This window comes from Kryptolebias marmoratus, linkage group LG12 (assembly GCF_001649575.2).
Source record: "Kryptolebias marmoratus isolate JLee-2015 linkage group LG12, ASM164957v2, whole genome shotgun sequence".
Taxonomy (NCBI): domain Eukaryota; kingdom Metazoa; phylum Chordata; class Actinopteri; order Cyprinodontiformes; family Rivulidae; genus Kryptolebias; species Kryptolebias marmoratus.
Window position 1 is genome coordinate 7,677,644 of NC_051441.1, and position 23,809 is coordinate 7,701,452.

At 38.5% G+C, this 23,809-nt stretch overlaps 1 protein-coding gene across 2 annotated transcripts in view; it reads right to left on the minus strand.

The window, feature by feature from the left end:
- Positions 1 to 23,809, minus strand: part of olfm2a (olfactomedin 2a) — a 45,810-nt gene that overhangs the window by 4,531 nt on the left and 17,470 nt on the right. The window contains exons 1-4 of one of the 2 annotated variants that reach the window (XM_017429277.3): positions 14,954 to 15,380; positions 5,652 to 5,801; positions 1,997 to 2,152; positions 127 to 346 (exon numbers count right to left, since the gene is read on the minus strand). In XM_017429277.3, coding sequence (XP_017284766.1) covers positions 127 to 346; positions 1,997 to 2,152; positions 5,652 to 5,801; positions 14,954 to 15,097 — 670 coding nt within the window. In that variant the 5' untranslated portion in view covers positions 15,098 to 15,380. Of the gene's footprint in view, positions 1 to 126; positions 347 to 1,996; positions 2,153 to 5,651; positions 5,802 to 14,953; positions 15,381 to 23,809 lie in introns of those variants that run through there. The other variant, XM_017429279.3, reaches the window with a different exon arrangement.

Sequence of the window (23,809 nt, forward strand, 5' to 3'; positions counted from 1 at the left end):
CTTTGAGCTTTGAGCATAAATGTGCAAACATGTTTTTATCATTTTGCAAGACATTTGTTTAAATGGTCAAACGATCTTTGGTTGTAAGTTTATATCTCCACACTCAAGTTTGCACATCTGACATACCTAGTTTCTGCATGCAGGAGTGGAGCCTGGTCTCCAGCAGCAGGACTCTCTGGCGCAGCTCCTCGTAGTCGTAGGCCCCCATCTCTTCCTGGATGGCCATAAGCACCAAAGAAAGATTTCTCACCTCCTCCCGCAGACGCAGGATCATCTTGGCATCGGTCTTGTACTGTTCTAGCACCGGCAGCAGGGGGAGCAGCTGGTTCACCTTGTCTTTCAGCTCCTACAATACAGAGGGAGGCAAATGGGAGCAAATGGGACATGAGGGTTAAACTCTTTGAGAAAAACAAGGACAAAAGGTGAAAGTCAGAAAAAAAGACTACACACATGAGTAGCTTGTTTGTAATCATCAACATATAACTGGTAATTTGTGTATCATTTGTGCAGCTAAATGCACATTTATACCATTTGAATGTCTAAATCAGATTTAATGGATGTGTTGCTGACATCTTCTCGAATAACATTTAATTTCACTTTTTTAAATTTCCTCATTCAGTCTCATATTAATGCACAACTTTATTTTCATTCAGTTTCATTCATTAGTTGAAAGCACTGAGTTATTTCTATTTAAAAGCAATTTTGTGAATTGGAATGTCACTTTTTAAAGCTGTTGCTTCTCTTGTGGTAAATCATCTTTTCACTGACACATGTTCCATGTAGAAGAGTTTCAGAATGAACGGAAGGAGCATGCTCTGCTTTGCTGTATATTTGAGCTGTGACTCACTTTGAGTTTAGAAGTAGAAAAGAACAATGCGTTCCTAGGTAGGAGTGCAGGGAGCAGTGGGAGAGTCAGGCTTAAGGCATGGAAGGTATTTGGCTCAACAGAGAAATAGGTGTATCAATAAAGTGTGGCCACCACAGGAGGGGCTGTTTCCTCCTTGTTAGGGTTTATCGTAAATCTGGTGATGGAGCAGCTCTCAGCCCTGTGGCGCCACATCATAAATCTAATTTTCACTTTTTCAAGCTGCGAAAATTCACTCTCGTTAATCTCCCACGCTCTGCCATTGGCAACTTTAAGCTGCGCACATTCGTCAGGTAACCTGCTTTGGTCAAATTCTTTTTTTCTGAATGAAAATATTAAATCTGTATTCACACAAATACAGTATAATAATTTCCCATTTGCATAATCTAGCAATTTTAAGCTTTATTGATGAACTAACAAATTTTTATAAGCATCTTCATTTTCTTTGTTGGAATGCTGTTCATAAAACACTGAAAGCTAATTCAGCCATTCATGCTTGTCCCTGCGCTGAGGCATGAACACAGCAACGAAGCACAGTTAGCATTTATCAGAGCATCTTTTAATCAAACATTTTTATGGCCCATCTAATATCTGTAAGTGTGTGAGAAATGTGCAGAAAGCCTGGGCAGGACAGCCTGCTGACAGGAAAATAAAAAGGCCTGCTGATAATGGCAACTAAGCCTTCGCTTGTAGCGAGATAAGGTGGAAATAAATGTGAATGCATGTGCCTGTTATCTAAAAGCAGATGCCTGAATGTTAAGTATACAGAGTTTTGAGAGGCTGAATGAAGGGAGAGCGGAAAAGATGTAGAGAGTAGGACAAAAAAAAAAGGAAATGTTCTTTCAGCTTCTTGGGTTTAATTATCCAGGAGAAGCACATTACTTAGATTGGCCTACTGCAGTGTATGACCCAATAACTCCAGCACAGATTTTGAATTTCTAAATTTGTGCACCAATGTTTATACAGCAGTCAACCAAAAGTCATATAAAATGTTACTTTCTGTGAAGAGCAACAAAGATTGCATTGCATTTGGCAAAGTTCAGCAAGCAGTTTCCCATCTGGAGTGTCAGCATTCAGCTGACAGTTTGTAAACACAACTCAGGGCACAAGAGGTGACAACCAGCCAATTACCTGAAAGCCCTTTGGATTGAGGCTGCGGGGATTTTCAGAAGCCACTTTCAGTTTTCCATCGACGACTTTCATTAGACTCTCAGTGTTCCTTACATACTGTAGATCTCTGTAGGTCCTCAGGTCCAGCACCTCCATTGACTGGCTAATGTTCTGAACCTGCCAAGCAAACACACACAATAGTTTAATCATAGTCAGTAGTTTATGCTACAAGAAGCCCTTCCTTCAGGACTTTGATTTTTATGTGTGTTCCAGACAAAGTCTCTGTGCTCTTAGTCATGGATGTTTAGTTATCGCCTGCCTTGGAAGGCAAAAGATGATAATGTTTTTTTCCTGTGGATGGATTTTAATGAATCTCTCAAAAAAAAAAGTCATTAGATGTACATCTTCAACTGATTAACTTTTGAAGTCATCCCAACTAAAGATGGCAGCCACAGTGCTAGATAGTGACCTAAATTTTGGTGTAGTTGTAGATGAGAGTCACATACTCTGAGCTCTACACATTACACAACATCTTTGTTTAAAGCTTACATTTTCAGACATTCTCTGAGTGCTAACACATTTGGTGAGACATCACAATATTGCATGAGACGGCATAATGAAATTTCCAAGGCTTGACTAAAATGGCTATAATTATAGCCGTTCTCAGCATAAGATGATTTAATTTAAAACTCGGACGTGATATGCATTCATTCAAGGAATGCTATGCCTTTAATTAGTGTGTAGATTTTCACTCCATAGTGCTTGCTACTCAGGAATAAATATTTTCTTATCATTATTTATCTAACAAGGAGGACAATTAGTCTAAAATTTATTAGGACAACAAAAAAATATATATGTGCCAATCAACAAGATCAGCTTTGGAGATTTGTATATAAATATGTCAGAGCTATCAAAATAATGACAGTAGCCCCCAATATTAGACATAAGTTAACAGGTACAATACAATACAAAACAGAACAAACCTCATACAGAAGCAAACATACAGTTAAGTAGGCGTTTATTGAATTTTACTTCTCAGAGGGTTCAGTTTTGCACTATATTTAATTTTTTGCTAAGTACTAAGCTGGTTCATACTTCGACAGCCCACTCTGTTGGTGCACTACCAGCCTACTGATTCACACACCCTCTCATCTCCTGCACGTTGCACAGATTTGGCTAAGAAACCGTCCAAACGCTGACAAATGTTACAGGGCTGTCGTGTACGTGTGCATATGTCCAGCTACCCACATGAACAGACGCACGCCCACGCAGACATGCACCACTGAAACTCCAGGCGCTCAAGAGATATACTGAAGAAAAACAAAATAGATGCAACATTCAAAGGTCACAGTTTGGCGTATAGCCTGTTTTGCACCAAATGCTTTGCTTGCCTGACTCCCTGACAACCCACTCCATTGCTTCATGTCCAGCCCACAGTTTTCAACACCCAGATCTTCTCCCACGTGCATCCTGAGCTCACCGGGGAATATTTGCTCTAAAAATATTTTCTTCAACAATTAAAACTTTTTAAACGGAACAGCTTTAAGAATAAAATGTTCCAGCACAGTATAAAAATGTGTTGTCACCTTACTGAACTGTGAGATTTGGGAATCCTCTTCCCTCCCAACTGTCACTGTTGCAGATTTCCAGTCCCTCACAGGTGTGTCTGCTTCATGCTCAGTGTGATGACTCATTCTGCATCAAGCATGTTTGTTTGTATGTCTGGCCGTGGCCACATTTTTCATTTTATCTAATCTCAATTCAGTCAGCCAGATGGGAAGGTCAAAAGGGGATGAGATCTTCAGAAGTCTGCTGTGAGTGTTTTCGTGGTGTCACCCTTCAGGGTCAGCTCTTTATCTGGCTTCACAGAGAGCTTGAATAGAGATTTTGCACGAGGCTACTTTACATTCTTTGAACAGAGGGCAGTTTTGACATTGTTAATGTACCCTTGGCTCCTTGTGTCAGGGAGAGCTTTTGTGCATCTGGTCTCAAACAATTCCCCCACTCATGCTTTGGGTTCAAATGAGGATGACGTGGAGAACATTTCTGTGCTGTTTGCACACACGCGCTCCCCATGCCCCTCCCCCCTCCACACACACACACTCACACACACACACACACAGACTCGCACACAGTCTTTTAATTTGTGGTCTTCACTTAGGTGCAGCTCAAACGGTGCTGACCCCAGGTGTCTTTATTAAGCCTGGCTGTGGACTGTATTAGACAGCAGAAGAAGGGAGCACATAAAGAGGACTCACACAGCTGCATAAACACCCACAATGTACAATAAATAATACATTTGCAAAGCTTATACTATTCTGATTTCAACTGAAGCCTTTAAAAAGTGCATTGCGCAGTTAAAGGGTCACGTCTATGAGTAAATACCACAGGTGTCCTCTGATAATTATACGTGATCAAGCTACTTTTCTCTTTTGCTTCACAAATACTTTTACACCATTATTATTTTCTTTTTTACTTTAGGATGAAATGTTTGAAACCACATATTATGAGTTATACAAATATTAAGCAAGAACAATAGTATGTAGCTATAATGTATAATGTTTCACCGGCCTCCCTCTAACTTATTAATGTGGACTTAGTCAAGTTTTCAAACTAGAAACATTTTCAAATTTCCATGCTTTTTTCTCTCATGCAACCAAATAAAAAAGAAAAAAAAATTCACAAGACTTCAACCAGTTGCTTCAATCAGTCTATATCTGTACCAGGATGCAAACATTTTCTGTTGGAACATACCTCTTGTAAAGTGTTTGTAAATTTTATTTGTATAAACATATATTTGAAACATCATCTGACAGAGATTATCTGGGGAAACAGGCAGACTTCAGTGAAAATGAATGAAGTATGTGAAATCAGGTCTCTCATTGATTCGTCGGGGCCTCGGAGCATATTCAGCATCTCAGTTTACATCCACTTTTTCTCACAGGACCACATCAATGTCGGTGCCCTCCCCTCTTGTCTACCTCTCTGCTTTCACTTGCCTCATGGACCTTTTTGTTTTTTAACAGTGCAACTGAATGGATTGCTGAACACAAACAGCCCTGCTTTTATTGAGCTGCACGGAGGAAAACCACAACTTTTTGTAGCTCAGTAAATCCCTTCTGATGAAGCAGCTTGAAGGTATTTAACACTGTTTTTCAGGTTTGTATGATTTACCATTTAAAGACTCACTGAAGTAAATGGAAAGGTTGCAGCTGATTGATGTAGCTGACCGTCTGTGAACATGACAGACTTTAGCAAGAGATTTTATTTGCATACACAGTTATATTGGTCAATAACAATCACAAACAAATAATACAGAGTTTTTAATAGGATAGTGTAAAAATAACTTAGGAAAACTGTGTATTCATAAATTTATTTCATGGATTTATATTGATTGAAAATCTAAATCTAAGAACCACAGAATACAATTTCATGGGTAAGATCTGGGACACATCTTTAAGCAAAACAATTTCTTATTCTTTCACTCTCAGAAACTGCCAAAAGCAATTTTTTTTCCAAATAATGTCACATTTGATAAGTTATGGAGTTGTTTAGTTCAGCAGCCTGCATGTGACAGACGGTGCCAGACACAAGTGCAGAGTGGCAGTTTGTGTTTGTGTGTTGTGTGTGGGTAACAGTTGGGTCTCGGAGTGAGTGTGTTATTGACAGCTGTCACCTTTTCCATGAGCTGGCGGAGCTGCCTGCTGCGTGGGTCGCGGTTACACATGTTCTGGGCTGGTGCGACCACAGTACAGATACACTTCCCATCTGCGTCTTGTGCCGAGCTGTAGATCTGCCAGCCTTCCTCGGGGCTGGGGTAAAGAGCCTGCAGAAACACACAGACAAGTATGAAACCACAAAGATTTTTTTTTTTCTTTTCAGCTGGCATTTCAAAATGCATAAAAATCAGACAAGATGTGTTATTCTCAATGAACAAGAATCTGAAAACTGAAAAAATGTCCAACAAATTTATTCTGTAGTAGAAATAGTTGCAGAAAAATGTTAGGTATGTTCCATATTGTTTTTACTTGTTCTCAATCTGTCACCAAGTAAGATGATGTCTTTTTTTTTGTCTTTTTTTAATTAACTTTTCCCTTTGAAAATCAATAATAAAAGCAGTTTTCCCAAAGAAAATTAAAAACAACATCAACTCAAAGTCACTTGGGGTCTAATGTTAGTCTTAATTGGAGAGCAGGGAGGAACAAGTGAGCGCTGAGATCGACAGAGGTGGCATTTAGACACCAGAGGAGAGAGCTGGGGGCAAGAAGACTTATACAGAAGATAAGAGGGAGAAAACAGATCCACATTTAGATCAAGATAAGACAAACACATAGTGGAAAACACACAAAAGGAAAACAACAAAACATCAGTCATAGAGCAAGAACCCAATGGAAAATAGAAAAAGACAGAGACAGATGGAAAAGAATCGAAATTTTAAAAAGAAGAAGGAGGAGGGAGCTGAGCTTTGTAAAGGCTGAGCATCTAATAAGTTTGGACAGAGAAAGGAAATGGAGCTGTTCAGGATCGATAATGTGGCCCTTTACCAATGAGGGAGAGCTGAGGCTAAAAGGATGGATGTCTCTCTGACTAATCCAATCAAAAGCAGTGCTGCGAGCCTGCGAGCACACTCACATACAGTATACAGCGAAGGCATTCATTCGCACAACTTTCTGACCTCGCAACACATAGTCTACATATGAGAAGAATGTAATGAGAAAAAGATCAATATCTTTTTATGCAGAAATTAAAGAACCATCTAAACAAGTGGAAAGAAGAGCCATGGAAAACAAAACAAAAAAACTGTGGTTCTGCTTTGTGCTGCTGTTTTGCTTTTCTTTTAGCAGCATTCTGCTAGCTGTCATCTCCTAGAGTTGGGGGATCAAATTAAAATGTCTTGGGGAACAGTGGGCTTGTGTGATTGGAGTGTAAAATAGCAACCACCCTGCAAGCCAGTGTGCTCACTGTCACATCCTGTCACTCCTTCCTATCCCCTGGTACTCTACCCTCTCGCTCCTTTCTGCTCCTGCTCCTACCACCTTTCCCTTTCCCTCCTTTAATGTGAAATCTTAAATCTGGCACAATCCAGATTCAACTGTTGCAAACAGACTGCAGATTTCTAAATTACATTGATGTCCTGTACCAACCATAGCAATGGCATTGAACATGTAATTCTGTTCTTTTTTATTTCCTTCATTATATTCAACACATACCGTATTCAATGCATACTAAGTAGACTCCTGACATTTTCAAATGAATGCCTCTAGATTTAATTAAACTAAGTAAGGCAAAATATTCAGTTGCCATAGTATTATATTAGCGATCATTCAGAGTAACTAAATGTCTTCATTCCATGTGAATAGCTCATAGTGAAACTTTTGATGCACAGAATTTTTGCAGAATTTTTAATTTTGATGCACACTGTTAACTTATTGTTCAGTCAGAGCATTCAGTGACTTTTACTGACATTTAGCTGTCAATTTAATCTTTCTTATCATTATTTTCTCTTCTTTTGTGGATATCAAGCAACAGACAACTTTTGGGAAAAGAGAAAAGGTCCACAGCAGCCAGAGCTGAGGACAAACAAGACAAAAGAAGCAGTCTCCCACAGCAAAATCTTTTCTGATTACTTTCAACTGTGTCTGATGGTGTTTTTTTTTGTTCTGCTATTGCCTTGGCAAAGTGCAAACTTCTGTTTGATTTCCTATACACATCACACTCAATGAAAAAAAATTCTGATTGTTTGTAGCACATGGGTTTGTTTCACCATATTTGTTCCAAATGAAAAATTGAAACTGTGGTAAACACCTGCTGCTTAGGGACCAAAATGATGGACACATTTAACCTTCATAAGGTCTGAGTCAAAACGAACCAAAACAAACAATAGCCGTATTTGGTCTTAAGATTTGAGTTCTATTGCCTGAGATAACCAGAAAGACAGAAAATAACTCACAGCATGTTTTTGTACTACATTGTATTTAATTTTTTTTTTGACAAATTTGACATATATCTGTTGAACTGATTTTAAATTCATGTTTGAAGATCATTGAAAAAATTGCAAATTGTGTTATGCACAATCTCATGTAAAAATGGGAGTTTTTGCAGCATGCACATGTGTTAAAGATGACTCTCAGTTACAGGCATGCCAAAAATACTGCTTGTGCTCATTTACATTCATTCTTGGTGTTAGTGATTAATAACACATATGTTCCAAGGTGAAATAAAAAAATGCTGCTACTTTAATGATCAAACCCCAGGAGATTTTGTTTGTAAATTCCTGCTGCTATAATGCTCGACACCACAGGACTTAATGTCTGCTGGAATCTTGTTCATGCGTGAAATGTTGTGGATTGTGTGGCACAGCAAACACAATGACCTCTCATTACAGATGGCATCCTGCAATGTTCACAGGTGCAAGTTAGCCAAACTCAAACTGCAGAAACCACTGAAGTTGCTCATTCTGTGGCAGTGGAAGCTTCAATAAAATGATATTTATCCGTATATGTGGGGGTAGTGTGCCTACACACCAGATATTCATTTTACTTCAGAAAGAACCCTGTGAATGAAAGCAGAAGTGTGCATAATTTTTTCATATTGCTGGGAACCTCAAAGGGAGTCAAAGTTTGTGTCACATTGGCTTTCCTTTTGAACATTTCATTACATATGTATTTTGTAAAAAAAAAAAAAAAAACTGAAACGAGAGATTAATATTTTAATAAAAAGGAGGCATGTCAGCTCTATTATTATACTGTTGTCACTTGCCAACGTATTGAAACTACGCCGTGCTCCTCCGAAGCTGGGGAGGTTTCACAGCAACACATCGTCTCCTCTCTTCATTAATTTTTCATAAACGCTGGGCTGAAATTAAGAGCTTATTTGAATCACTTCCAATTTCATTACCACCCACCTATCCATTCTGCTCTAACTTCCCCATTCTCATCACAGTGGCATGTGGAAAGCAGAATGGAGGAGGTAATTCTTAAATGTAAATGTGCTTTGCCATTATATACTTTGTATCTAAATAGATCTCCACACAAATATTATAAGTAAGCAATCTTTCAGAGTAAAAATAAAGTAGTTTTGGTAGTAATACATTATACAGCCCAGTACATACCCAGTACTTATGGGGTAACATGCAGGGTTTTTACAGAGGACCTATGAGGGCACTATCCTGGATTTTTATTTTATTTTTTTATCTTTGAACACTTGCTCATTTATTTAAATTTGAATAAGACGATGAATGGGTCGTTGGCATTTATTCATTTAGGAGTTTCAAGCAATATACGGCCAAAGAAATACTTCAAGAATGTTGAAAATCTTAAATAATTATTGTTACCAAACCTATGTTCAGGAATGCAGAGTGAACTGAAGCATGAACAATGTATGCAATCTATGTGTTGTATCATGTTTGGCGGATAATCTCCTCATCTAAGACACAGACAGCAGTTTCAGCAGAGAGGAAGCATTCAGTTCACTGTCCCAGAAATTCTCCCATTAGATGTGAGGGATGACACAGAATATCTAAGCAGCAGATCTGAAGTCGTTTCAATGCTGCTGTGCAAAAGGCCATTAAAGAAGACAGCTGCAATGAAAACAACATGAAACCACGGAGGACAAGAGAAATGAAAAATCAATTTGGCTTGCTCACTGAAATTAAAATTACTCTTAAGGATTTCTGGCTTGCCCCCATTGGGGTTCCCTGCAGGACTTCACATTAGCGGTCTGGGCATATGAAGCCCCCCCATCAGCTCCTGGCACCACAAGCTCTCATCCTCCCAAGAGAAAGCTGAGTAAAGCAGGAGTTACTGATATACACACAGGCATAAAAGAGGGAGCTGTGGTTTTTAAAAGGCTGACAAAGACAAGTGAAAAGGCTCTTATTTCTAGCAGTTTAATTGAAATGTTGCTTTGTTTGAATGCTGAGTGACAATTTAAAGTGAATTCCAGCTGAGTGAGGTAAAAAGATATACCAACATTTCTCCTCTGCCTCCTAAACTCTGCAGAAAAAAAATGATGTTTCACATTTTCAATAAGCTTATTTGTGTAATTTGGGAGGAAATTGTTACTAAAACTATCTCTCACCCTCACGCCATCACCTGACAAGTTATTTTTGACAGAAACACAAGATTCTTGCTTGGTTACAGATTACCAAAGTTTGCAGAGATTATCCAATTAGACATTCAAGCCTGTGGTGTAACTGTCGACTTGCAATATAGACTTTCTCTGACGTTTCATTAGACCGACCCCGGAGCTGGCTGCTGCAAAGCCAGAGTTAAATGAGATCATAAATCTGCAGATCCTTACTTTATGAGCATGACGGGAAGTCTATTATAACTTTCATAAGCACCAGGCAGAAGGAGCAAATGGTATAACCAGGCACAAGTTCTGAGATATGGCGAGGAGAGGACCATGACACTGAATGCATAACATCTGAGAAACTGAAGGAGCACAAAAGTGGGACAATATTAGAACAAGAGGACGGAGATGATGTTACAGAATAGTACTTGTTGACACCAAAGCAGACCCATCTTTCTCTGCCAAACAGAGCTCGGTCACATTTATGTTATGGCCAAAAAATTCAGGCCTCATTTGTCAAATTTGCTGCTCATTGCTGAATTATTGCTGAAGTGACATTATACAAATAGACATGCAAATACACAACCTCCCTCTTCAAACAAACAATCAGTAAATCCTCAGCATGTACCAGCTGCCAAGCCTTCAAAATAAAACTCAATGAAGTCCCTCAGTAAAGTCTTTAGTCTCCTCTGCTTTCAAGGAAAACCGATTACCACAATCAGCACAGCATGGATGCCAGTCAATAATATGACTCATAAACTCATCATGCCCCTCCCATCTCTAGTGCTTGACTTTGCCTCCCCGCAGCTTTACATTTTATCCCACTCCATCACTCGTGTTACTGTCACACTGCTATGAATGGTGTCCTGGTCTCGCCATCTGGACCTGACTCACCCAGATTACACCTGAACAGTTATTCTACTGTCAGATCAACTGTTTGTCAACTTCTAAAGACAGGAAAGTTGTAAAAGTAGAAGAAAATGACACTCAAGTGGGCTGTTGTAACTTCATACTGTTCGGGAATGTGCTGCCAGCACCATACCAGGTGTCCTAGTGAAAAAACATTTGGCATCCACTCTGGTGTTACACAGGAACAAGACAGCTCTATCACATTTTCTACTGAACAGATGAGTAAATGCTTGGGTGTCTTGTGTGATAAAACACTACATAAACTGTTAAAACACAGCCGGTGGTTCTACGGTGCAAATATGGACCACACAGTACTGACATCTAAATACTGAAGTGCTTCTGAAGGACGAGACTTTAACTTTCATTATGTGTGACAAACTATATCAAGGGTTTGATTCACTTATTTACTTTGCAAGACCTTTCACATTATCAGGTACCGTGTCGAAACTGGTTAAAATAATATTATGCAGCATGACTTCCATGGAGATCTGGCTCTGTGTCTCATTGACCAGGCATAAAAGGACACCTGTCAGGGCTCCATACTCAAATAAAATGTGCTTGAAAGCAGGACAATAAACATAAAAGCAAAGTGCACAAATTAAAATCTGCAGCAGTGTTTAATTCTAAATTATTCTATAGCTAAGGATCAGTCTCTCAACAATCTGCTTTATGGGACTGCATGGTGGGTGTAATAAAGTTTATAGTCCAACATCATGTTAGACACAGGCTGTGTGACCTCAGTCAGAATCACTGGTGACTCTGTAAAATGTCATTATTTGTTCCATTCTTTCTTTTTCATGCTGAGAATTTGCAAGTCAGAGCCTCAGAGTTTCTTATTTAAGTGTTTGCACAGAGACATTTTTTTTTCTTTCAAAGCAGTGTTATGGTGACACAGCCACAGCATGTTTGTGGTGTATTTATGCCCAGCTTGCACACACTTTCCTGTTGCTATTAGAAAAAGAAAGTTATACCGCAGCACAAATGCACCAGTAATCCCAGATTTGAATTTGCTGACTGTGTTGAGAAAAGACAAGTTTATTGTCGTTAAGCTAAAATTTATTATTGTCATGACAGAATTTCAGCAGTTGACTTTATTTCAGAAGGCAGTAAGAGTCAAATTTTAGTGCTTGTAAAAACTATAAGCAAAATAAATTAAAAAAAAATGCAGAAGAATCTTTCTTTTTGGATTGTACAATAACATTCAACATTTTTTTTTAAACCACTTGTTCCCGTTCAGTGTTGGAGGGATTTGGTGTCTATCTTCAGTGGTCGTTGGGCAAGAGGGAGGGTATACCTTGGATATTTCATCAGTCTATCACAGGGCCACATAGAGATGAACAAGAGAGACGACCATTCACACACACACTCCCACACACACACACACCCCATTCTGTGCACCACTTTATCATGTTGAAATACTGTTTAGTATTGAAATGATTTTTTCTGGCAACCAAAACCTGAACATGACTTTGATTTATCAAGGAGATTAGTCGTTCTGAGATTCTTTTGAACATAAATAATCATTCACACTCTTTCTATGCTCAGAGCACTTGTCAAAGGTGCTTAAGTGAAACTGTTGACAATGATTTCAGTTACCAGATGTGAGAACCTTGATATGTCTAACAAACTGTTCTGAAAATGTGCTGAATTTCTGAAAGTGAGAACTTCTCCAGAGTAGAGCATTTATTTGAGTGACATTTCTGAACCACCACAGCTTTAGAGCTTCAGCAAGTCACACAAAGGCCTTTAGCCTTTACTTCTAAATAGAACATGAAAACTTACTCATTGAAACTCGGGGTTTCAGGTTTAATTTTCTACAGCAGCATTGCTATTTAGAGCATTTTAGGCACTTTCTATAGACCAAATAAATAGACTGATAGATTGATTCTTATGATACAGGAAAACAAATAATATTTTTCCTCCTAGGACATTCTAGTAGAACTCTATGCCTTGTTTTTGCTTGACAGTACCTTCAGGTCACTATAGTCTTATGCATTGAAATCCAAGGGTCTTCCACTCATTAAGAAACATGGTTTTGCACTATCCAGATGTGCACAAGCACCCAGGCAGTGTTGTTCTCAGTGCCATTACAGTAGAGCATATATAAACTCAGTCAGCTGTGTTCTTGGATCAGCTGGTTAAAAACCAGGCGCAGTGAGAAAGCGAAGCAGACTTTGTAAATAGCTCTTAGCTGTGAGAAGACAGCAGCATGCATGGGTGCCAGGGTGAGGAGCAGCCATGCAACAGCCCTTGGCATGCCAGCACAGGAGTGTCACAAGTCCACAGCTAGATTGTCTTTGATTGGACCTCAAAACACTTTGTGAGTCATGGCAGCTTCTTAGATCATCTCCAGAGGCAAATCTCTCATTAAAAGTGATGTGATTTTGAGGCAAGTTTTCCATGAATGTTTTATTTGCCGTCATTGTGGAGAATATTCTCATCTCAAACTGAAGGTGTTTTCCATCACAACGGTCTGTTACAATCTAGTAATATGTAACAGCATCAAACTGACTCATCATTTCTAATAAAACTTTGATGAAATGAACTTTTGTAGGAACATCATTTAACTCCACTAGTTCTGCAGCATAATTCCTTAAAGAAAAATAGTCAGTAACACAATGTGTGATAATTTATTGTAATGTGTCCTTTGAAATGCAAATGATAAAAACTACCAGTCATGAGCCTTGATTTGAATGAGTTCAACATCAAGAAACATTAAAACGTTTTCTTCCACTTGCAATAGCAGGCATAGAAATACTCCACACTGACGAATATTTTGGTAGGACTTTGCAGGGGAAATGGGTATTTAATGTGATTAAAAAATTCTGTGTTAAAAATAATATTGTTGATGTTTCATTCAAAAATTTCCTGCTGAGATAACTTCACAGCTTACAACAAAATATTTCTGAGCTTGACTTTTTAACAAAGAAAGCAGCAGGATGTCTATTTTTTTAATTTATTTATTTGTTAAAGAAAACATTTCAGCTTGATGCTTCATGGCAGAATTAAAGAGAGATAAAATGTCAGATGGGTGTTATGAATTACAAAAACTCCACATCAAACAGACGGACTTTTACCCTTGGGACATAAATGACTCAACACACAAAGACAGCTTATATATCTTAACACACACACACATACACACACACACATTTACTCTTGCACAAACATGTGCATGGATGCGTTCACAGACACATATCCAGATGGTCGTACACCTCTTGGGATGTTCAATTTCTGTCATTTCAACAGATCCAGGCATTTGCCTAATGGGTAAGATGCCATAAAACTCACTCAGGATAAAACGAAAAAACATCTACTAACTGCAGATGAGACTGAAAATGTCAAAGTGAGTCCCTGGTTTGACAGTTCTCTTTTTTCCATCTTATTTGAACAAAATTAGACTGGCAAACACCATTTTTTATTCAACAAAAATGTAAAATAAAACTTTAAAACTTAATTTGAACTACATTTATTTTTAAAAAAGCCCCCAATGTTTGTCAGTTTGAGGTCACTGTTTTATTCAAGAAAAGACAGCTGATTTTAAGATAAAGTAAGGGAATAAGGCACACTCAAAACTGTAGAACTGTCTCAAGTCTTTGCCATCACCCTCAAATATGAGCACCCTCTTTCCCACCCTGGAGCTGACTGACAGATAAGATCAGCCTGAGCATCACTCAGGACAGCTCTCCACCTCCCATCACCCTGCCAAAAAACATATGATTTACCACATATGTCTGCATGGCATTCTTGATCAATCACAAATGCCTAAACACAAAACAGTAGCTTTGTTTTTGTGCAACATTCACAACTGGTGGAAACATTTCTCCCACAGTCATATCTAAACTTCAATTCATTCATTTCATTTATTTCCTTTTCCTGCTTATATCTGCTGTACCACTGTCTTTCATTCACAATATTTTTGTCTGTTACATTTACAAAACATGCTCAAACATTAACTGTACACACTAACAAAAAAGCAAATTAAGTTATACTCACACTTATAATCCTTTCTGAGGTGCCCCCTCTGGAGACGGTGGTTCCATTGAGTCCCACAAGAGAGGGCAGAGTCTGAGACATCCAGTTGGTCACCATGGCCATAGTGCTGAGCACTGCCCCAATCTTGAGCATAGGAACACTCATGTTTTCTCCCTGTGTGGCCCGGCACAAATGGCCAGACAGCCAGCTCTGCCCTGCCCTAGCCTAGACCTCAGCCCCCTTCTTATGCAGACAGCCTGGGCAGGGTAACAAGCCGGTCAGCCTCTGCTTCAAGTCTGAACAGCAGCAGATCCCCCAGAATGGGTGAAGCCAAGCTGTGTTACTCACACTCCTGGCTCAGTCAAACAAATGGACAGAGACCGGTTAAAGGAGAGCAGTTCACATCCAACAGCATCACACTGAGAACCTTTCCCCTCAGAGTGGCTGCCTCAGCTTCAGCCCTGGTTCCCTCCCTCCCTCTCCCTCTCTTTCCCATCTCTTACTCAAGATGCAGAGCTGCGCATTGGCTGCTTCTTTGTCTCACCCCCTCCCGATCAGCCTCTCCTGTTTCATTTGTTTTTTGCCAGCCCCGTTTTGCATGCAGTTTTCTATTCAGTCTTTTCCTTCCCTCTCGTTTTCTGACATTTGGCAGTTCTTTATGACTCACATTGTGGTGTTTTGTGTGTGTGTATGGGTGTGAGTGTGTGTATGTGTGTAGATCTAAGACAGACTGATTTCAAAGCACTGATGTATATGTGGCTTGTGAGTGCCCAGGGCACCTGACTACCATCCTTTGCACAGTCGACTGTCCTGCTGTCTAATCTCACTGTCTGTCTGGAGTAGATGACTGAGAATGTGGCATGATAGATGTAAAGGCTGGCCACATGGACAGCTGGTTCTGCAAGGTATTAAAATGGGAGAGATCCAGGTGCCTCTGTCTACTGCTGCTTCTGACAGCTCATCTATCATTTTGCTTCATGACAGACTAGACAATCTGTAACTCACTCTGTTACTGCCTGAGCCATATTCATATTCTATCCATTTATTTTCTATAGGTATTTCATATCCATATTATATCACCTCATTCACCTGACAACATACTTTTGATACTCTCTACACTTTCTGTGTGAAAGTCTGTTGATAGATAACTGAACTGATAGAAATGATAGAGTGCAAGTTTTAGGCTGTGGATTTTCTCTGAATGTTATATTCAACTCATCCTTGAGTTGAGTTAAATATGATTAACAGAAGCTGGAATGCCTCTAAATACATGCAGTCTTTCAAGAAATACATTTCAACCAATGCATCTCTAAGCACAATCCAAGCAGGTAATGAAGCAACAGACATACCAGTTGTTTGTTTGTTTGTGCGTCTTGTTACCTCAAAGATTGGTTTCCCGAAACTTGATTTCAGCTTATTTTAGGACAGGTTGATTCGGTGAATGAGGGGAAATGCTTTCAAATCAAAAAGATGCATGAAATTTTTCTCTCCTTACAAAACCTTGGTTGTTGGCAGGGTAATTTTATGCCCTAAACAGCCACACACAATGATGACAGAATGGCCTACTCAGAAAAAAAGGGCCAAGTCATCTTGTTTTCTTCCTGCTCTGCTGACTTATTCATTTTGTCAGCCATGGGGGGTTCTGCTCCCCTGCCTGTCCTGATGGGTGAGTGATATGGGTTCCTCTGTGGGGATGAAGTGATATGAGAAGAGACAGCTTTCTGTTCTCCATCCAAAGAGTGTCAGCACACCCGGGCTCAGCTGCTGGCTCAACCGTCAGTGCCGTTTTAGCTATTTTTGTATCAATATTGCCCCCATGTGGTCCTAAAGAAAACTGCAACCAAAAGCTGCCTGGTGACGGGCACAGCCTTTTGTTGATCAGCAGTAAATCTGGTGATTGTAGTCTTCATCTCATGGGAATGTTTCAGTAAAATATCAGAGTCAAATCTTTAGAGTGACACTATTTTGTGTTTAACAAAGGTTTTATTGAAACAGGAAAAACATAAATCACAACAGGTGCATACAATTACTACTGGTTTAGTTAAATAGTAATGTCAATATCTAAAAAAATATTTATGTCATATAAATAAATATTATCATTGCTACTTTGATTTTGAAAGAAAATTTTATATATTTCCTTTTGATATTTCCTTTACTGCACCATTTTAAAAGAATGTAATAACTGTTGTTTTCACTGGGTGGCAGCAAAGACTAACACATGGATACAGACTTTACTTAATCTTGAATCTTTGTTTAAACAAGGTTGTGTTATATGTATTGTCTTAAGAAAACCTGAAGCAAATAAAGAAGATGGTGCTGCATCATTGTGGATAGTTAAAGGGGACTTCCACCCAGAGCACAACTGTAGCCACTGTACATAAAAATAAGATGGACAGTTCAACAAGATTAAAAAAAGAAATTCAAGGTTAAAAGATGTTTATTTTCAAAAACCTCCTGTGAACATTTCGTTACTATATATGTCCACAGTAAAGATATCTACAGTGGGATTGCACAAGAAATGTTGGAACTTCAAAACTTTACCAAAACTTTTACGTCAACCCTGATTAATTAATCATTCTGTGGCCTCAAAAAAAAAAGAAAAAAAATCAGTTTTGTTTTATTGAGATCATCAAATAAATGCATGAAGGATTCTGAAGGCTTCTAATAATTCATCAAAAAGCAGTTTTTGCTTGTTTGTTGTGTAAACAACAACCTTTACAGTTAATCAGTAATCAAACAAAGTCTCCAAAATATTCATGTTATGATCTTACTGTAGTCAATTTGAATCTGATTAGATTCAAATGATTCCTGTAACACAACTTTGACTTTTAATTTTTATTTACAGTGGAGGTCACATGCCATTTTTTTCTGAAGTGATTAACCAAAGAAAGGATGGAAATAATGAGAGAAACGCAGACGATCTGTCATACTTCAGAGAATTTAAGGCTCTGACAATCGGCTGACTAATCACAGTCTGTTGGCAGATCAAGCTTTCATTAAGAAAGGGAGCTAGCCGTTTAACCTGTATTAATTTAATCCTTTTTGATTAATTTTTACAGCCATTCAATTCTTCATAATTTCCCCTCCAATAATTGGTCAGCTTAATTTCCTCTGTAACTCTGCAGAGTCATTACATGCCAGGTTTTTATCCCTCTCGTTTTTCCTCCTTCTTTCAGCTTCTTCCTCTTTTAGTTGTTTCCCTTGGTCTCTTTAACTATAAGTAGAAAAAAGTAATCTCTTTAACCTTCACGTGTCCTTGCCTTTGTTATTTGTAACTGAAGTTAATGAATTTTTTTTCTGCAATTTACATACGTGTGCTGTTGCAAGCTTATGCATAGATTTTGCAGCACAAAGATATAATATACTAGAACATCAATATAATTTTAATTTGTGTAGCATGTGGTACTTCAGCAACAACTTACTGACAGAACCTTGTGCTTCATTATAAACATAAAAAAGGGGGGAAAAATTAACTTAGCTTCTTGCCTGAAGCAAGCTGTATAAAGGACATTTTTAATCAGTTCAAATGGTGGAAATGCCCACCAACCACACAGAAAAGGCAGAATTTGTGCATACCCATGGATGGCAGTAGAGCACTACAAAGCCCCGAGGCCACAGACAACAGGCTCAGGGTGAGGTAACAATACTTGGGAGCAGAAAACACCAAGCAGTTGCCGCATTGTAACCGAGTGCAAACACACAGCCACCTACAGATTTCAAACTAAAATATTGAAGTCAATTACACCTCAGCTAATGTCACAGACATGATGCAGATTTAAATGATGATGAAGGGATGAGAGATGTACAGAAACTGAGAGCTGTCTGAGCCTGAAACATGCTGGAGTCATCTTGTTTTGAGCACACCGGCTACTTTTCTGAGTCATGATTCATTAATTAGCTGATGGACAACAAAGCCTGCAGTCTTCTAAACGCATTAAGATCAAAATCATCCTAAAAAAAGTGGGACCTCATTACCATGGAAACTATTTAAGTGGCATAAATAAACCTTGCCCCAAGGTTCAGGTCAGGAGAAACAATAGTGTTTTCAACATGGATTGTTTAATCTATTAATGGCTCCTGTGGGCCTTTCATTGAGAAAACACATTTGGAGTTTTAAATTTCACAGTGACTAACACAGCAGGAGGGCTATAAAATTTAGTCAAACTGACGTATGCATGTATAAATCTCTGGGAAAACATGCAATTCATATTAATATGTTTAATGTCTCAATCAGTAGGGAATCACAACAAATACTGTAGGACATTCTGATTACAGGTGATTCCTATATGAATTTATGGTTGAGGCTTGCATTAAATCCTTACACAGGAGCACACCACTGCATGCTTAGCTTGCATCAGCATGGCTTTATAAGCCGAAAGATGATGAAATCATTTCAAATATTGAACACATTTCTATGATAACAAAAAGCCTTCTGCGTTAAAACGTGACTCCTTCTGTGCTGATGGGTTTACTTATGTATCCACTGTTTTGTTTGTGTGCATCAATACTTGCACAAACAAAGCTTTCTCTCCACTGAGCTGTGAAATGTCCTCAGTTCTCTCGGATGGTGGTTACCACAGCGTTGTGTGAGTGACCCAGCTGAGCCATGCCATGCCCATTATCATACCTTCACCTCAATGTGAAACAACAAGGATCAGAACAACAGTGCTGCATGAGACTGAAACCAACAATGTTTTAGTGGTCAGTACCAGGTGGAAATGTCTTCTTCTAGTAAAAAACAGCAGTAAAGAAATCAGCTATAAAGACTATTGACTATATTGACTTCAACAATGCCTTGAAAGGACACATATCACCCACCACCTTTCATGCCAGAATTTTCAACTAAGATCATTTTATGTTAAGAAATCATGGAGTAGTTGCTGTTTTGGTCAAACCTTGAAAATGATGCTATGCACAGTCTCATGCACCATTGCAAGATGTCATGCTCAGAGTATGTGTTGTGAATGACTCTCACTTTTTACTGTTTTAGCTCAATAACTGTTAAATTGACTGAGATATAGCCATTTTTGTGTTGGCTAATACTGATTACCTGTGGTAACTATCATGAAATGGATTGACTTGTAGATGTACATCCCATGATTAATTTTTGAAAGTTTCATCAAAATGAATGATGAGAATGTGAATGATGAAATATTTTGCTAACAGGCAACCAGGATTCACTCCAACAGTAAGTTTTAGGTTTTAAGTTTTAAGGAAAGATTGTGTGCCTTGTGTAGCACTTAGAGTATGCTTTTTGACTGACTCTCAACTTCAATCACACCAAATTGTAGTACAAAATCTATAAAACTGACTCAACTACAGCCATCAACTACAATATACTTTTGTCAGTTGCTGGATTACCCATCTTGAACTGGATTGCCTCTAAACAGTAATTTGTTGTAGACGTACATCTATTGGTTATTTTTTAAAAAGTTTTATTAAACTTTGTCTTCTGGTTTATGAGATAATTGGCAAACAGAGTCAAAGTTTTAAACACAGATCTCACAAAATGCATAACTCCTCAGAGTAAAGCCTGAGGATAAATCTCAGCTACTACCACACCAAATTTTAGCTCAGTATCTGTCAAATTGACCGGGTTACAGACATTTTTATGTTTGGTCAGACTGTTTGCTGTGGCAACCATCTTGAATCAAATTGACTCCAAAGGTTAATCAGCAATAAATGTCAACCCAAATGATTACTTTCTGAAAGTTTTTTTAAAATCTGTTTAGTGATTCATGAGATGTTTTTTGCTAACGGTATAAACAAAAAGTCACAAAGACATTGACAAAAACATTATGTCTCCACCTGTGCCTTCAGCAATGGGCACTAATAAATGGGAATGACTCAGTCTTAAAAATAATATAATATAAATAGAATAAAACAGGCTAAATATTACATCTCAACAATTTATTAGTCCAAGCAAACTGACTGGAAAAACAAACTGAGGTCAGCCTACTGAACAGCATCCTCAGTATATTTCTGGAACTTACATTCAAATTTATTCATACAAAGATTGATTGCTCCTGATTGCTCCCTTGATTACAATCCCATCAGTCAATGGGGTCGTATACAGGGTTATTTGTGGGGCATTTGGTGTGACAAACTGTATACGTTTGACTCCTAGAAAGCTCAATCAGACACAAGTAAGGCGTCACTTTTTGCCTCAGGCTTGCCAAAGAAAAGCCTCGATCAAAGCAGTACAAAAGAACTACATGCGCCAATCAGCTGCCTTGCCTTCTGCAGCACAGCATGGCTCAGTGTTCTGCCCCTTTTCATGCCAGCAGCACCAGCTGAACCTTACTCACTGCACCCCTCTCCAGGCAAATATGCATTTCTAAATTGCCACCACATCCAGAGCTAAATGCATGCGGGTATGCATAAATACACATAATTACAGTGATGTGTTTCTGTCCACATGATGACCTGATAATATCAAACAAACCTTCACATTTTTTAATACAACAGAAGCAATCCAGAGCCACTTCCTGACCTTTTGTTCCCATCCCGCTAATCAAACTTTCTCTCTCTAACATAGAGAAAGCTATTTCTGTGAATGGAATAATTACTGACAGCAAATTGGAACTCCCAGCAAAAAGGTAGATGGAACTCAAAAAGAAAGCCCTCTAATTGAGGCTGTGCCTGCTTGCTTCTTCAAAATGCCCTTCGCTGAACTTGGGGTGCTGGCCTTGTCACCAGAATCCAGAATAATTGAGTTTTTTTTTCACTCATAACTCATCTTTTATTGAGTTCTGGCAACATAATTTCCCCTCTTACAGTGCATCAGTTGTAGTCAACATGTGATAAAAATATATCTTGCTGAAGCTGCAGGCTACAATTTCTAAATCAAAAATGCTGTATTGTGACCATTTTTAAATATACTTTTACACTAGTAATATTTATCATTGTGTCATTATGATTCTTTCAAAATGTTTTATTTTATTAAAGATACATTCATCTTGTTATGGCAACTGCTATTGCCAACTGCCGAGAGGTGAAGGCGGACAATCATATTTTTTTGCCAATGTTTGGAAGTGTGAATGTGTTCATGTTCCCAACTATTATCAAAATATCTCATGAACCACTGGAAACATTTTAAGGAAATTTTCAAGAAAAATATTTCTTTGGTATACAACTAATCAATCTTTGGAGCCAACACGATTCAACATGGTTACCACAGCCAAAAAGCACTAAAATGACTAAAGTTCAAGTAATTTCACAAGTATTGTGCTAAGATGTGTGCTCATTGCAATTCATTATAGCTGCTACAGCTAATCAACATTAGCCAACACAAAAATGGGCACGCCTCAGCTAATTTTACAGATATTGAGCTGGAGTTTGATGTGGCAGTAGCTGAGAGACATTCACAAGACATACTCTGAGTGTAACTTGTTGTGAATTTTGCACAAGATCGTATGTAACATTATTTTCAAGGTTTAAAAATGGTTACAACTCTGTCATTTCTGATTATAGTATGATCTCAGTCTAAAATTCTGGCATGATGGGCGGTGGCTGATATGCATTTCTTCAAGGAATGCTACGCCTTTAATTTCAATGAAGAATTTATCTAAGTTTGTATGCAGACTGTGCTTAGTGCCTTGCTAGATGATTAAAGAGACAGCCAGTGGACAAAGCGCCTGCGTGTTTTATGAGTCACTGTTTACAAATGTCATGCCGTCACAGAGTGTAGGTATCATCATGATTGGCTAATCACTGTGTTGGCTTACACAAGAAGAAAACAAGTTAAAGAAACAACACGGTGTAGATAGAAAAGACAATTCAGAAGGATGCTGTGATATTTGTACGAGACAGAGAGACAGACAGTAAAGGCATCTAAAAAAAGCATTGGATGTTGTATTTGAAACTCCCTGAGGTGATGAGTTTACATCTTGTCTGTTTTCTGCCACGTCTGCAACAGCAGAACTAATAGGAGCAGAGAGGAGTGGTGAAACCCTGCCAATTATAGTCTGCTTTACTAGTTGGCAGCATAATGCTCTGTGTTAGAAATGGTCAAAAAAAATAAATAAATAAAATAGAAAAATAAATAAATGGCCATAGCCCATCAGCTATAAACTGCATGGCTATTAGAAATGAGGGGACAGAAGCAGCCTGCAGTGTCCAACCTTTTTGTCAAAGCTCACACTGAATCCTCCATTTGCTTTCTCTGTCTTCAGGTCATTAATGCTCACAGAAGCTGTAACATTTAATTAAGGGGACATTATTAACACAACACAGGCACAGCGTGTAGAGGAAAGAAATCCCCAAACAGCCCCTAACTGAATATTACATTTATAGCCAAATGGAGGCAAAAATGGTGAGAAAAAACTTTTAGAAAAACAAATGGGCTTATCTTTGTGTACTTTTGTGAAGTTTTGCTTTGCTGCTAAAAAAGGAGGAACTTTAGTGTAAATAAACAGTCCTGTATCATCCTCTTTTCTTTACCACCTTTCTCCATCCCTGAGCTCATTCCAGTCATATAATCTCCAAAGACAAGTTGGATTTTCAAGATGAGGACCAACTGATCCATCCAGTGATTATGGAAACAAACAGACAAGAAAAAAATCAACAAGCTGAAGAAATGAGCTTACAGAAGAGAAAATGAGAGTTTTATGTGAATGTAGGCTAATGTGGAGTCAGCTGAGTGTGAGATGAGAAGTGTTCTGAGTGAGAAAGTAGAGGTGGGAGGAAGAATGGTAAAGAGTGGCCTGAGAGTCCTTCTCACACCACTGGGAGCTGCACTGGATCGTGGGAGTGAATCTGCAGTGACAGATGTAACATTCAGCAGGCACTGAACTGTATAGTGAACACAGCGTCCTGCATTAACATCTTAGTTCTGCTCTCTTGCCAAAATATAAATAAAACTGCAAAATTTATAAA